This window comes from Anarrhichthys ocellatus, unplaced genomic scaffold (assembly GCF_004355925.1).
Source record: "Anarrhichthys ocellatus isolate YVR2014 unplaced genomic scaffold, GSC_Weel_1.0 scaffold34, whole genome shotgun sequence".
NCBI lineage: Eukaryota > Metazoa > Chordata > Actinopteri > Perciformes > Anarhichadidae > Anarrhichthys > Anarrhichthys ocellatus.
The window spans coordinates 3,429,533-3,446,559 of record NW_022280064.1 but is presented as its reverse complement, the minus strand read 5'-3'; the positions used below and the strand labels follow the sequence as shown (position 1 = coordinate 3,446,559).

At 43.5% G+C, this 17,027-nt stretch overlaps 1 protein-coding gene across 3 annotated transcripts in view; it reads left to right on the top strand.

The window, feature by feature from the left end:
• The window catches only part of ankrd6b (ankyrin repeat domain 6b), a 32,071-nt gene that overhangs the window by 6,230 nt on the left and 8,814 nt on the right, over window positions 1-17,027 (top strand). For 2 of the 3 annotated variants that reach the window (XM_031866053.1, XM_031866049.1), the window contains exons 2-3: window positions 11,355-11,638; window positions 14,820-14,918. In XM_031866053.1, the coding sequence (XP_031721913.1) occupies window positions 11,513-11,638; window positions 14,820-14,918 (225 nt within the window). In that variant the 5' untranslated portion in view covers window positions 11,355-11,512. The remainder of the gene's footprint in view (window positions 1-11,354; window positions 11,639-14,819; window positions 14,919-17,027) is intronic. The other variant, XM_031866052.1, reaches the window with a different exon arrangement.

The following is a 17,027-nucleotide window of genomic DNA, read 5'->3' as shown; positions in this document are numbered from 1 at the left end:
TATAATATTACATTGTTAGATTTCCCTTGCAACCGCCAAAACATATAAATTCCATTTTTAAATTTCATGTTTTAAGTTAAAATGCTTCAGACGTCCCTTAATTAAGAAAGCTTCTGTATTTACGCGTCTGTGCTGTTCACTGTTGAATGACCTCGCCAAGATATCCCCTCAGTGTTCTCATTATAGTTAATCTATCACTTGCTGATGTTACTGCCTAATAATCTTACAAAATGCATCACTGTTTAAAGGCTGTGATCTCAGATGGGTTCAGTGTTCAGTGTGTTTGTAAGATGTCTGGAAACAAGAATAAATTAAGCAATTACAAATTAATCAGGGCACTGGATGCATAACATGTTGCCGTATCTGATGCAAATTAGGCTCCAACCCCTGAAAAAACACCACGGAAATGTGAAAGTAGGCTGAAGTGGAAATCTTCTCTGCAGCTTAAGGCTTAACCTAAATATTTAATTCTAGGTATATATATATAATAAGGGTTCGATTTGAGGGTATTTAACAGTCATGAGCTTCTTAGGAAAAGCTTGCCAGTAATGTGTTATAATGATAATACCTCAACTTGTACCCAGAAGGAGGGAAGAAGTGGCGGTTGTGAGCGAGTAGTGACGGAGGCCTCATTCATTTGAATGTGATTTGTTTGTGAGGCTTTAGGTGCAGCTTGGAGGGTTCTCCTTATAGTTTTATTGGTGAATTCCTCCTCTACAGAGTGACCGAGAGACGATGCAAAGCTTCACTTTCAAAGGCAGGAACAGCCTGCGAGCCAGCACACATGGATGTATAGGATTTAAGTCTCTAAGTTGCAGATTTTCTTGTTTTTGTGGAAGGAAATGCTCTTGACACATTCATCAGGGAGGAAGATAGAAACTGTGTTTGAGATTCAGTCAATGTGACTATAAGTTAAAGATAAGTAGCCCTCCTCATGCTGAGGGAAGTTTGGTAGTGTACGTACAACAATATACAGATCATGACATGAACATATTACCGACATGAAACTGTAGTTAATGACCCAGTGCATTGTGGGGAGGGGACGATATTGGATTTCATCTCGGTCACAACAAGAATTTCTATTATCGGCATGAACATGAATATTGTCAAGCTCGTTATCAAGGTAAGGAAGAAATAGAGGCTGCGTTCAAAAATACAGGAGCTAAGAAAGAAAGAACAGACTCGCCCAATGTGAGACAATATTTATTTTATTTAAGATTGTTTGGTTGGTTGTTTTTCAAATAACCGTGAAGAGCTATTGAACTCATGTGAGATTAAGTTACACTGGTGATTCACCCCTTTCCCCTGATTCCCAGTCATTCCATGCTTCTGTGCGGTAAATTCCCTCCAGGAAATACACAACATGTGGTTCTTTTGTCACTGATTTAGTCTTTATTGCACCTCAGTCAACATCGACGTCATCAAATCCACCGTCGAACTGTTCAACATACACGACGATGTACAAAATAATACACTGAGAGGGAATGAGTCCGCTTCAACACAAACCAATCTTCAAAACAGACAATACAATATTAACTTAAACTTTTAAATCTTTAAGCGGTTCAAAAACTAGATTCTTTGCACAACACAGGATGTAAATATAGTTCCCAATAGAAACATTATTCTTGAAAATAAGTAGCTAACATAATATGTAAACAAATAAGATAAAATAATCCTTTATTCGTCCTAATTTTGTGTCCAAAAAAACCTAAATTGGAGGTGGAAGCGTACGGGGACACGTAGTCATGCCGTGTGTGAAGCAGTTGTGAGTATGTGAGTGTATACCCGTCTGTCCGTCTGCTCACGTCCCCCGGGGGGGGGGCTGATTAGCACGGCACAGTGCTGAGGTCAGAGGTCACCAGGTGTATAATGGGCACATAATGAGCCTTAATGCGTTTTACAGGCTCCAGAAACTAGACACTGTGTGAGAGGCAGTTATTAGATTTGTCTGTCAGATGGTGAGATGGAGCATTTGTTGTCGAGTGCAACGGAAGATGCTGAGATTTGCTAATTCCCATGATGCTTTCAGTACAATATATACAAATCTGTGATATTAATGCTGTGTTTTTAAGGAGACAATATCACTCTGGAATCAGATTTACACATTAGAATTATGAATCCAGTTTCGGTGGCAGTGTGATTATTGTTTCTGGGATCTCCGCTCTGTTTGTGAGGCAGTGCAGAGAACATCTCTGTGGGGCAAGACAAGGAGCTTGAGTCTTTAGTCTTTTGCATTGCAGCTCATTGAGCGGTGCAGTGGGATACAGCCTGTACTTTGTGTGGGGGGGGTTTGTTGAATGCCCTGCCTGACAGCTGACACTCGGCTCTCTCCAGCTGGAGAGGAGGCGCCACTTCACCTCCTCCTTATTTGCGCATGTTTGTGCGCAACAAGTTCTCATCCCGGCCCGCCGCGTACTGACGCTTGATTAGGACCTTTGGTGTCACTTTGCAACACACTGGGAAGTCAATTCAAACAGAAGCACGTGCTTGGGGTTAGCCATCAGAAGCAGGTATAGGAAATACAGGATTTGCCAAATCTACAAAAATGAAAGCCAACTAATTAGACTGAAACAAAGTGGGAGGGGCCCGTGTGAGTTTGCTCCCTTAACGACCACATGTGGTGTCACGTTGTTGTTGGGGTAATGCATTTGCTAGCCCGCGGGCGGTGACCTCATTGTGAATGTACCACTAAAAGGAGCACAAGGGGCCTTTTCTGCTCGGTGCTCCCGGACAATGAAGCAGGGCCCAGGAGGTGATTACGGCTCCCAGACTGGCAAGGGTCTTCAGAGTAGGAGGGTCTTCTTCTTTGTTGTGCAGCTGCATTCGTTTAATCTTGTTGCACTGCAAAACACATGCTTATTCACCAAGAGGTCCATGTTGTACATTGCATTATCTTAAAAATAACTTGGTACTTTGAGTCGGACATTTTTCAGTGTGGCTGCAAAGACAGTTCTGTAGCTTCTGTTGGTCTCAGCAACCATTTTCAAAGAGTCGCTCACTACAGGAATCTCCAAATAACTCAGGGTCACTTGTGAAACGTGGATCTCTCTGTGTTTCTATCGTACAGGAGCGTTGATAAGATGTTCTCGTTGCAGACAGAGAACGCCTAAACAACGCTGTCCTGCACACACCGTTCCTCTGGGAGCTTTTCACTTTCCAAGGCCGATTTTACAGCATTTACTCGTCCTTTGATAGAATGTGAAAGAACGAGGAAACTACTTTGTGACCAAATCTGTACGTTTCATGTGTATTTCTGAGCTACCTGTTGCATTTAACATGTTGGGGTGTTTCTGGTCTGTTGTGGGGTTAAAAGTATACTACAATTATACTACAGAACACTTTTTCTTATTCTGTGCTATATATAATACTTATATTTAAACCTATTTTTTCACTACTTATGTATTCTTAACCTAGCTGTACATTGAGAGAATCAAATTCCTTGTATGTTCGCACATATTTGTTCAATACTTTAGATAATTCTGATTCTATTAATGATACTATTAGCCCTGGTTTTTCAAGGTAATTTAAATGCCCCGTGTCGTACAGCAGAGTTGTACTAAAAGGCACGATGTGTTGTTATTTTTAGTCTAATGTTTAGGTTGACCTCGGCACTATTTATTAAGATAGCATCACATCTGGATCAGCTGTCACACGGATGACAGAAGGTTTGTTTCCAGCAGTGACCTGAGGATTAACAGAGGGTCAGCCTCCCAGTTCTCTGCACAAAGGGCACACATGTTTAAGATAATATAGAGATGATGTACAGAAATATGGATGGTTGTTAACGGCCAGAGACATCCCGTTTGATGTGTGCCGTGATTTATACACGTTTGTCAATTTAAAAGATAATATTGCACGTCAAGGAAGTCGCAGTTTGAACTATACGTCACCAACACCAACGTATACGACACGTCGGGTAACTTAGCCTCTGATTGGCTAGTACTAGCAAGTACTACTGTGCACTGATTTGCAGATTATCTGCCGATAGCAATGTGCTTTCCTACGCTGAGACTGAAGTGTGTGGATGAAGCGTTACGTTGTTTAATTTCACTCATTTAGCAGCTTTGTAGCTTGGTAATTCCTCTTCAGTGCCGCACTTGTTACAGAAATTGAGTTAATTTGACTAATTTAGCGACTGGCTAGTTAGTTAGCTAACTTGCTAATTCCACTTTCTTTCTTACTTTTTTGTTGCGAGTACATCTCAGTATGAAGCACACAGGCATTGTAGCTTCAGCCACAGACGTCTCTTACGCTACTTTTTGGGGTGTAGTCTTTTTATTTACACGTTTTCACAGTTTCTTATGCAATGCAGTGACTTTTCTGTTACATTAACAAACACAATATATGCAATTCATGGCACAATTCTAATGGGATAAAATAGTTATTTGACTACCGTACATATTTTTCCCCAATATAAAGTCCCCTGGTGGTCCATCAGGTGTCCTGTATTCTGCGGTACTTATGTCTCATTTTGTCCACCGTGAATGCTTCAATCTCTCTGTGTGCTGCAGCGAGCGAGCACTGAAACAGATCTTGGGATTAGTGAGTGGGTCAAAGTATTGTTTTAATCTGGTTTTGGCTCTCTGTCCCTGACTGGTGCAGCAAAGACAGATGGCTGAGTTTTGAGTGAAATCCGACGGTGGAAGGAGGGGTTGAGGGGGGCCTCCCATTCTGACCACACTTGCTTTTCTCACACACACAGACACACACACTAAATAGTCATGTCACCGATCCCTCACATCTACAGTATGAGGGGGAAAGGCCTCCTGCTGGGGAAATAGCTGTGCTGTTAAGAGCAGTCGAGTCACTGAGCTGTTGGTCCTTCTGCAGTCAGATTCAGTGGGTTTGTTTTTGGTGATGTGATGAGAGAAAACATCCGCAAAAATCTGTTGCCCGGTGCCCGTTTTTATCTCACGCTGTTGGTGACACTAGGACTTATTAGACTATTCATGAAGCTAACGAGACTGGCTTTCAGTAAGGAACAGGGACACACCGTCCGTGTCTTATACACCGCTCTCTCTCTCTGTTACTGTTGCAGCAGACCGGGAACTTGCAGGGCGGTCTTTCAGCTGCGAGACTGACTGACCTCTGCCCGTTACGATAACCTCAGCGACACCGTACGGTGACAGTCCGGTAAGAACACACAAGCCGTTCAGGCTGGTCTCATCCAGCATTCGTAGCAATACCTATGAAAAGTTAGGCTGATGGGACGGGAGGTGGTTGGATCCAGAAAACAGCGATCTCTCAGCCAGGAGACCGTGTGAAAACAGAAGTCAACGCTGATGTTTTCGTCACGTAACTTTCGTAATTAATGTCGACACTTATGTGGTTATTTGAACCCAAACAACAATCTTTTCCTAAACCTAAATTGAAGTAGTTTATTTGCCTAAACCTATCTGAGTTTCCTGTGAAAATAACTTTTTGTTAGATATAATACAAACTGTTGTCTGAGGATATGTTGAACCTTAACAGCACTAGCTTGTTGTGCTTACCGTTAGCAAATACTTTTCTACAAAAGTCCAGCAATACGCGATAATTACCGCTCATTACATGAGAACAGTATTTTCAAAATAAACTCCCGTCCGCTCAGTATTTTCAAAATAAACTCCCGTCTTCACAGGAAACAGCTAATCTAGGTTTAGGCAACAAAATTGCTTAGTTAGGTTTAGGAACAGATCGTGGTTTGGGTTAACCACAGAGTGCCGTTACTGAAGTATGCAAGTTACGCGACAATTAAATCAACATAAACAAACATCGTCCTCCTGGCTGAAAGATCGCTGTTTATGTGCGATTGCGATTTTTATTCTTCCTCATTCATACGTGGTTAACATATGAAATAATTTAGTTGGATATCTATGAATTACAGTGCATTCTTTTTCGTAGATATAGCTATGAATGCTTGAACCTGGTTAGTCTTGGTGGAGGCAGGTTGTACATGAATCAGCTTCTTGTGAAGGCGTCTCCATATGTCACTCCTGATGTGTTTTGTGTATTAACGACCACTTGCTGGTTATCGTCCTCGTGTTTGCCAACAGAAAAGAGGTCTATAAGAAATGAGATGAGCTGAACATAGTGTATCTGTGTGTTAGAGGCCCATGCAGAGCACCATGGGACTGTATAGTAACACAGGCGTACTTTAATGGGACTGTGAGTGCTCGTACGAACAGAAGGAAGAGATGACCCACATAATGGAGAATGTACTGCAGGCTACTGTGTGTTCATGCTCTGCTTCAACAGATTCAGTTTTTAACGTTTCCATCCTCACGTGGAGTCACGGTGCAGTGGATGCTAATTCTGTATCAAGCTGGATCTGTAGGATGTGACCTCTTGTAGAGTTTTGGTATCTAATGAGACCCCCTCAGGGAAGTTTTACATTTCTAAGCATGAACTGTGTGAAGAGCGCTTTATTTTTCAAGATCAGTGAAAAACAAATGATGTAATGTGAGAAGCTCCGGCTTGTTTCTGAGAGGGAAAGTAGTTACAAGTCTAAAAGCCTAATTTGAGCATTATTTCTTTGCCCCATGACTATTACCCATAATAATCCCCTGCTTTATGGTCTGTTTGACTCTAAATGGACCATAATGTACTAAATGAACATCATGCTGTATTGAAGAAGACTTGAAACTAGAGATTGAGACCATAAACTCATGTTTACAATGTTTACTGAGGTAATAAATCAAGAGAGAAGTAGAGTCATTTTCTCATAGACTTCTATACAACCAAAGTGGGTGGTAGAGTAGACTATTACCCCCCCCCCCTTCAGATAATCATTTGTAGACTGTAATCAGAAGCCAAATCTTTGGTGGGAGTAACTAACGGAAAGCAGAAAAAATGCAACACAGCATATCTTTCCTGACATGTCGGTTGAAGGACGCTGGTGCACGTTTTTAGGGGTCAGACTGAGGTCACATCACTTCCTCGTTTGTCAGATCTGAAATCCTTCCACCCACTAAAACTTAAATAAAACCTTTGAATGTGCTGCTGTTGGATGTGTTGACAGGCGGGCACTAGCAGTTACATTCCTGGCATACTTTGGACGTCCACTGCTTCCCGAGGTCCTAAAGGATGCACAGTTGTCCTCTCGCTTATCGGTCACGGTGACCGTGTCGAGGGCTACAAAGTGACGCTGACTTCAGTGCTTCCTTGTGAGCGTGAAGAAGAGAACACATCTCATTGACTCCGTGTTACTTATCAGCTGAACACCGGTTTGAAAGGTGTGATTCAGGGCTGTCGCAGTGTAAATTGATTTAGCTATTATTATTGCAGTAAACACAGTGCTGCATGGATGACGTACTTTTGTAGGCCCAACCGTGGAAGTTAGCAAAGCATTGACCTGAATACATGCCTTTGCTCCTCTCACCTGCATCTGTCGGTGCCTGCGAGCGTTGGGATGCATCAAACTTTACAACAGTTCTGAAATAGCTCACCGGTGCACACTTGGTGATCATGAACTATGCTCATAATAGATGCACGTCTGTGCAGTCATTTAGTTCTGGGAATATAGACGTTCTCCACTTAAAATGTCCAGTTGGGAGACATGTTTGCTGCTTGTGAATGAGTCAGAAAAGGTCAGAGCCGGTATGTCACTGTGAGGTTATCAAGCGGGCGCCTCCCATCACAGCTGTTTCTCTGAATGAAGCCCGTCACACCTCCAGCAGGCCGGACCGCAAGATTCAACACGTCAGCCGTCAGGGAAGTTACGTTGACCCAAACATGAGGCGCTGTACCTGCAGTAAGATATTGTTTAAACAAATGAAGAGGCTTATTTGCACACTTTATGCATCATGGGATGTTAATGAGCATGATATAAGTTTACTTTAACTTATATGAGATCCAATACAGAAAGGTGGGCAGAATTAGAAGTTTCCAAACAATAAATATCCCGTTTTACTCGTAGATTATATATGAGTAGTGGAAATGCTTATTGTGACGTCACCCTTTGGTTTTGAAGCCTTGCGTTTGACATTTTGGCCGTCGCCATCTTGGTATTTTGCAACCAGAAGTGACACGAGAGGGCGGAGCCAAGTACAGTAGCTGAATAATTTTGGCTAAATAAACTAAACAAACTAATAGATATCACCATGAAACTTCACCACTTCATTACTGACATTGAGACAATCATTTTTTGTATTACAAGTTGTTGTTTTTTTTGTTTTTTTTATGTTATGTTTGAATATGCAAATGAGGCATTATCTAATGGTAACTTTTGGTGAATTTAGTAGAAATCTACAGACAAAAGTAGTAAAACTAAAACCTAAATGTGTGTTTTAGATGTTTCTTACCACTAGTCTGAAAGAAGACATGTTATGGAAGCAAAATCTCTGAATTGACCAGTGCATGAACATGTTTATCTGCGGTTTGGTTTCTCCTCTTAAACTGATGTCTTTAAATGGTTTATTTGAGGAAACGAGGAAAAACATTTGGCAAGGATTGCATCATTGTAGACTAAATAAGTTATGTATCTGTTATTAGTTTAACGTTGTGTTGTAGCACTTAACGGGTGTTTTTTCAGTAGTATTAAAGTACAAACGGGCCCATTTGACCTCGTCCCAGATAATCCGGGCTGCAGTATGAAACGAATACAACACAGCTCCACCGCTAATATATCTTCCCCTTCTTTTGTCATTTTATTTCTAACATATATCAGAAAAATAAATCCTTTCACCTCCACCGATCGGCTCCAACAACCCGGATAGTCAGCGGTGTGTCTGCATGAGAAGTTGGCAGGTTGATAAGTATTCTCCAGGGCCTCCTCCCTGAGCCATGTGAAAAGCGAGGGTTTGGCATTTTGTTGTTGTTGAACAGGAGTCCTGAGCTCCCAAAAAAAAAAGAAAAAGGTTTGCACAAAAGCCCGCGTTGCCTAGCTGCATGCGAGGAGCCTCGCTGTGACTGCCAGGCCGGCTTTGTGTGCTTCGTGGTCTCCGACTGAACAGGATCTTCTGGAGAATCTACTGGAATGCAGTCACCCCCCCCACCTCGCTTAATGTTATTCAGTTTTTAGCTGGCAGTAGGGAGCCATTCCCATGTTACCATAGTGCCTCAGAACCCTTCTTCAGCTCAAGTGAAGTGACCTCCGATTGGGAGGGTTTTCATGCATTCTTTGGCATTCCACTTTGTGTGGCCTGATTTGAATTTCGGGAATGTTTCAAGGATATTTGTTGGACTGCAGAATCATCCATTAATCCATTAGATGTGTGGACTCTTAAGATGCATCGCAGTGGGGACACTTTCACCATAACCTCGTCTTTACTGCATTTTGCTGGGGGGGGGGGGGCGTTTTTCTTTTCTTTGTGCAATAATTTGAGCTGTTTTTGTCACGAGTACTTTCACTAAGAACCAATATAATGCGGCGAAAATCGATGTAAGTGAGGAGTGAGGTCGTTTTTTAAAGCTATCAGTGGGTTACGTTGTGGAGAACGGAAATCTGCAATACGTGCACATATATCGACTTTGCAAATTAATCACACAAAAACAAAGGAAACGCCCTCGTGTGTTAAAGGCCTTAAAACGTGGGGTACTTGTGTGCTTTAAACTCTGCTCCAGTGGAACTGTACCGCACAGCCGTGTTTCATGGTTGAGTTGTGATGAAGGTCTAATGTGTTGGAAGTAATCGGTCTCTCTCTCTGGATTTATTCATGTGCGGCGCTGACTCCGTCTTGTTGATGTCGTCCGTTCCATGTTGCCTCATTTTGTGCCGTTGTCTCTAGCGATGAAACACGCTGTCATTACACGGACTGTCATCACAGATTAGACTCCAGGGATCGGATGGGATGTGCCTCTTCCTCTTCACAGCGGAGCTGTGCAATCACTGTCTCTCTCACGTCCTGTGTTCGGCTCCGGTTACCGGTCTGTACGAATGGACACGAGTGACTACAAAGTCCCGATCCCTTCCTCGGCCCGTACTGCTTTTATAATGTTCGTGTCGTTTGAGATGCAAACTCCCTCATTTGCTCAGACACGTGGGAAATGAAGCATAAATGAGTATCTACTATAGAGATGCACTAATTGCAATTTTCTTGGCAGGTCTTGATTTGCGTTTTTGTTTTTGTTACTTCCACTCGTGTCTGCTCTTGTGTATTTAAAGTCCTGCATGATTGTTGAAGTCATATCAACACTTCCTCACTCTGTGGAAGCTTAACCTCAAACATGTTGCACGTTATTCTCTTTCTGTTGTGCTTGTGTGAGGCTTAGTGAGCAGGGATTATCAGCTTTACAGCCAATAAGCACCACGTGGGTCAGAACATCACATCTTCACCTGAATACAACGTTTATAAAAGGTCTAAAGCCTGTGATAAATGCAGTTATAGTGTGGAGTTCTCCCAGCACAAATAACGTGTAATAGAGGCTCTTTAATCACAGAGCCTTCCTGTCACAACATGTCCACAGCGTCTGTCTTCACTCCGATTATTACCTGCTGCTTTTATGACTCTGGATTGATAACGGTAAAAGAATTTGACATGAAAGGAGCCCATTTACCTCCACTGAAATATTTATGATACTCCAAAGTTGACAGACTTTTCCATCTGCCTGCATATAACTGTCACCTGTCGGTGTCTTTATGGATTCATGTATTGAGACTTGATCAGAGACGGCATGCATGGAGAGAGTACCACTATATGCCAACCGTTCAACCGTTTCTTACCTCAAATATTGAAAACCATTTCTCCAAAATGCCACATTAAGACACCAAGAACTTAAGGAGCACTATAGAAAGTTCCATGCTGTGATTTGGTGTCAAATACTTTTGTTATTTGGGGATTTCTGCAAGAATTGCATTTTGTCTGCGATTGGTTGGTGAGCACTTCTGTTGTGGAAGCTGCTCAGAAAGCCCTTTTTCTTGTCACTATACCCGGGACAGCCATATATCCTCTGAATGCCCTCGGTGCTCGTAAAGTTTCACAAGGCTGTGATTATCCTACGGGTCACAACAGGTCATTTTATTACGCTCACATCAAGTTTAAAAAATGGTCTCCCGACAATGAAATGGCTACAATGTGAAGAAAACATCGTCACACAAACAACTGAGCTCTCATACCCATGTTATGCAACTCTAAGACTGTTTAGTAGAGAAACCACAGAAGTGTGTCTGTGCTGTCAGTGGTGGTTACCGACTGTTTTACTGTGTGTGATTTAAAATACTACTACTACTGCAGCACCCGGTGTGACTAAATACAACCCCTCTTTGTGGCCCTGGTTTTGTGGTTGTTTCTGTGCACATGTTCCCAGGAGGACTGTACATGTGTGTAACAACCTGGACAGTCGGGATGTCGGCCCCGTCTTCCTGTTTGCCAGCATTATGAGCGGAGCACACGCTGGCTTGTTTTCACTCCATGTGTTTCCTGTTCTCTTCCCAGCAGCGGCGAGGAGGATGAAGGGCAGGAATCCTGGCAGTTTGTGGAGTTTCTAAGCAGACAGAAGAAGAAGAAGAAGAAGAAGCAGCAGCAGCACTGGCAGCCTCTCCAGCTCCACGTCTGTTTGACGCCTCTGTCTGCAGCACCACGCGCCCTGCTTCATGAGCCAGCAGGATGCGGCTGAGGTCCTCGCACTCTCCGAGCGCCTCCTCGTAGCGTCGCACAAGGGGCAAGCCGAGAATGTGGTCCAGCTCATCAACAAGGGCGCCAAAGTAGCCGTCACCAAGGTGAGTGAGCGGTCCCGGGTCTGAACCGGTCGGCCCGAATCCACTCCAAAGCTTCATCTTTCTGTTCGCGGCCTGTTTAACAGTGTCTGCGTCTTTAGGGTGTCGATTTACTCCCATTGTGTCACTGCGTTGCGTGACTCATAGGTGTGCTCTAGTGAATATAACGGATATCCTTTTTTAGTGTGGCCAATTGATTTCACTGCAAAGCTGTGAGCTTCCAGAACATGTCACGATGTCATCGGATGTGTTCAGTCATTTTGTCATCACTGTTTCCACGGGCTCATCTGCGTCTCTTGATTCAAATAGAAGCAGAGCATGAAAGGCTTAGAGCTGCTGACGTGTGAACACAACCCCATCGTGTTCACACTAATGAAAATGATGTCAGCAGCTTCACTCAGTCAGGGGAATGATGGCGTCAGTGTAGAAGGTGTTTTGAGTGCGATCCATTGTGTGGGAGTCACACAGAGGGTGAAGACACCTCCTCTTAAATACACTGTGGGTGTTAGAGGCGAGGAGGTATTAAGAAGATCATTTCCTCATACTTCAATACAAGAAGAGTCGCCCCCTGATGGCCGGTACAAAGAATGCAGGTTTAAGTCACTTCCACTTTGGCTTCACTAGCTGCCTGCACCGGGCGGCTGTGAGGCGGGCTGAAGGAAACTCTTCTTTGCTCGATAGGACAAAGGATGCAAAACGATCTCCCAATGATCCGGGCCATTTTGTGATCGTCTGCCTCCGACACGGTTTCCACTTCTCATACATCCATGGTCGTGAGCACCCAGATGTGGGACGGGTTCACAGTTGAGCTGTTACATGGCCAGATGGATCACACTGACACAGCTGTCGGTCCAGGAGACGCAGACGCACGGACGCACGCACAGACGCACGCACAGACGCACGGACAGACGCACAGACAGACGCACGGACGGACGGACACACACTGACAGACAGACAGACAGACAGACATGTTTTCATGACTTTTGGGGACATTACAGGGAATAACAATAATTTCCTGTAGTATTACCTTAACGTAAACCTAACCTTAACCCAAGTCCTCCCCCTAAAATGTAACTATTAACGTTACGGGTATGTACATTTTGTCCCCAAAAGGAAGGCGAGTCCTCAATTTGACTGTTCATCTTCATCATCTTCCTCCATCGTCTATTAGCCTCCACAGACACAGTACCAACAGGTCTGTTGTGCTGCAGGTTTCCAATATTTAGGAAATAATTAAAATTTCTGACGATAAAAGGCAAAGGTTTCAGGCACACATTTAAAATCATTGGTTCCTTTTTTCTCTATGTGAGATACCTGAAATGAAAAGACAGCTACAACAACATGACATGTGCTGCTGCTCGCTCCGATGATTTAGTTCCGACCGGCTGTATTTGGGTATTTTGGCAGGTTGCCATCATGAAAACTTAATCCCGGATAAAGGGGGCAGAGTTTCATACGAAAACATTCCTCTGCGCAGGAAGCGGACTGTAGGAATAGTTTTCAGAAGGATAATGCGATGAATGGATCGAGTAAGAAAATGGGATAAAACGGGGAGTTCAGTGAGGTTAAAGAAGAAAGCGTGAGGAGATGAGGGTTCAGAGTCCTGCTAATTACTGGGTTCACAATCTGGAGCGGTTGAAAGGTTTTTAGTGCTCTTTTGTCTCCCATCACTTACATTGGAACCGCTTTGGGAGGGTATCCCTTTACATTTAGACATGTCAGTATTATTTTAAGATGGACTTTAAAAGTTGTGAAGCTCCCCTTTAACTCTTCACAGAGTTACTGAATTTATTCGGTAACTCTGTGTTGTTCTCCGTTGTAACGATGAAGAGCTCTGAGGTTATTACAGCTCTGATTTCCGCCTCATCTCCATCACACAAGCCAACACGTCTTTAAGATGAAAGATAAGATTCATTGATCCCCAGCAGGGAGAGACAAAACCTACAGATAAAGTCAAATGCATAACTAAAAAGAGGAATGTAACTATACAAGAGCATTTGGAGACTACGAGGTAAAGTGACACCCGACGTACCGACTGCCTCTGAAAGAATCAGCCCACAGAGCCGCAATCCCTCAGTCAGTGTTCAGACAACAGAGGCTGCCCGCCGGCCTCAGGCCTGCTGTTTACCTGAGCTCGGCCGGTGGCTCCTCTCCGAGTGTAACTCAATCTGAGGACCACGTAAATACAGAACGGACCAGAGCCGCACCCAAACAAAGCACCAAACCTCCAAGCGCTGAGAGAATACCAGGGGTGTAATGCGGCTTACGCTGTTGTGTGGGAATGGTAATTAAACTGAGTTTACTCGGTACAATGACAGATTAACAGAGATCACCTGGCTCTGCTGTTTGAACCTGCATGCAGACATCCTGCGCCCTCATTCTTCTGGGTACAGTTCATTATTTTGGATGTAATGTTCAGGATGTGTTCAGAGCTTTTGTCCTAATCCTCCCAACGAGTGTTATGTTTATATAATTATCATACATGTATATGTAAGGAGGAGTTTCCCCTTGTTGAAGTTCCCGTTGTCCTCTCACACTTCCTGGTTGTGCACGTAGCATCACTGATGTAGCATTACAGTATATACTGTATGTATATGTATGTGTGTGTATATTATCTATCCAATAATTACTTCATAACAATTCAGACACCAAATAATTATTTGCAATTAATATAATTAAAGAAGAATTTAAATAAATATAAACTTGTCGATGTGCCCACATTGTTGCACAATAATTCTGCATCTTATTTTCTTCATAAATCAATTAATGTTTTTGAACATGTGTGTGAAACGTGTCTTGTACAACCTTCGTGCCTCGGGGCCGGCCCACGGATCCCAGAGATGATCCTCGACTCCGCTGACATGAACAGATGTGCAGATTGTGCACGATTCTCTTAAACCACGGATTAAGTATCTGTTTGTTTTCGGTCGACTCGTTACCGAGATGGATTGTACTCTGAAGCAGATTGTCTTCATCCGTACCGCCGGCTAAGACCGTTATTTACGCTGCAGCGATATCCGACTCACTGGATCGTAATGCTGTGCGTTATTTACTCGACTTTATCTGCTTGTTCGGGAGTTAGTGTGCTTATGTTGTGTGCCCGCTGGTGTGTTGTTCACTGGGCTTTGTGTGTGTGTGTGTGTGTGTGTGTGTGTGTGTGTGTGTGTGTGTGTTGTGTCCACAGTATGGCAGGAGCCCCCTGCACTTGGCCGCCTACAAAGGCCACGTTGAGGTGGTGCGTGTCCTGCTCAAAGCTGGCTGCGACCTGGACATCCAAGACGACGTGAGTAGATCCACCTGCCCGTCAGCTGCGTCGGCCATCTTTCCACTTCCAGCTCTCGCACCGCAGTCCTGAGTAGATTGCTTATCTTTTTTGCTTTCAGTTTTGTTTTACTGGAATTTATATTTTAGACATTTCTTCACACTGTAGTCTAACGGCGTCCAGTGGCCTTGAATGGGACCCTCTGGACTGTCCACTTGTGGGGTTGCCCTCAGGATGCAGGTCCCCCTTTCCTACAGATAGTGAAAAGCCAGATGTGTGGCGTTGCCAAACTCGCTCTCTGTGGTCAATGAGCTCCGCAACAGGCTGCAGTACGTCCTCCAGGACTGGAGGGAGCAGGAGGTGCAGACTGAGTCAGGAGGTGGAGGTGGAGGTGGAGGAGAGAAGACAGTGGAGGAGGGCTGAGAAAGAGCATGGAGGATCAGGGACAGTGAAGGAGGTTAGCCAAAAACTGCTCCCACTGAGTCAGCGGAAATCTGCCCCCTCCCCCATTTTACCTTCCCTGAACAAACTCCGCTGCTGCTGGGCTCACTTCTTATCTATCCTTGGAATGACCCTCCTCTTCTTCCTCCTCCTCCTCCATCTCTCATGGAAGTCATTGCTCTTTCTTCCAGCGCTCTCATGTCAAACCTGTCCCCTCACCACTAATCTGCTCTGTGTGCTGAATTGAATGGGCTGAGCATATACATGTGAGCTTCATCTTTCCTGGGACTGTACGTCACCGCTGTCACGGTTATACAAACCACTCTGGACTCTAAACAGCAGGCGGAGCTGTTTGAGGCGACCTGCTGTGGTTTGTATAATATATGGGACCACATTAACACCATTACTGCTCGAGTCAGTAATAACTCCGCTGAGCTTATTGAAAAGGAGCTTGTCCACATATAAAGGGATAGATGGTGTTTTGGGAATTTTGTACTATTTTGAATATATGGTAAGATTAGTACAGATGTTTATGGGATGGAGTAACTCAGTGGAAGGAGTGTTTATTATTTCATATTCTCTAGTTTGATCGACTGTCATCCATGATACATGATGTATAGCCGTTAAACTATCGACTTCGTAAGTGTCACTGAACATGCAGTAAATACACAAAGGGTAATTTCACAGGTTATACTTTTAACCTGCAGAGACATGAAGGTAATAATCCAGGAGTTTACGAAACAAAATTCCCAAAAATCAAACTATCTCCTTTTTAAAGGAATAGTTCAACATATTTTGGAAAGAGAAACCCTGTTTGCGGTCTTTTCAAGAGTGAGATTAGAGGATCAAAATAAAGCTTGGATTGGTTAAATACGGACCTGGTTAGCTTAGCTTAGCATAAAGACTGGAAGCAGGGGGAAACTGCTAGCCAGACGCACCTCCAAAGGGCGCTTTCACAAGCCAAGCGGAGCTAGTTTCTCACTGCTTTCAGTCTTTATGCTAAGCTAAGCTAACCAGGTCCGGCTTCACACACAGACATGAGATTAAGTGAGATTTACATCGACCTGTTTTTATGCACATTTCCAATTTGCATACACAAAAATGTTATTTAAAAAAAGTCTAAACATGGCAAACACTGCATGTGGCTGGAAACTTGAGCTCAACTCACTCTCAGAAAAAGCAAGTAAATGAGTGTATTTCCCAAAATGTTGAATTCCTTTATTGGTCTGTTGAGACTTCATGAATCTGTGAATTAAGACGTGTACAGCAGCTACTGATCTGTGGAGGAGTTCACGGGTGTATTTCTTTTGAGCAGTCTTGATACTGTTCCGATTAATGTGTTTTTACCGCTCAAAGTAAGCAGCAAGTTATTCCTTTATCCATCAAATGTTCTTTATGTAGCACCTTTCAAGTGTTTTACACATGATTGACGAGACGAAAACAAGACTATCCCCTTTGGTGAGAACTTTTCAACAATTATTGTCGGAAATATTACAATTTTTAATAAGATTTATGGATCTTTAGGGCATGAAAATGACTCAGCAAGAACACAACGTGATGATGGAATATCTTTTCCTATGGATAGATGCTGGTTTTCTTGAGCTGTTGCTGAGTGTTTCTTGCCACCGTATCGTTAGTCAGTTGTGTGTGTGTGTGTGTGTGTGTGTGTGTGTGTGTGTGTGTGTGTGT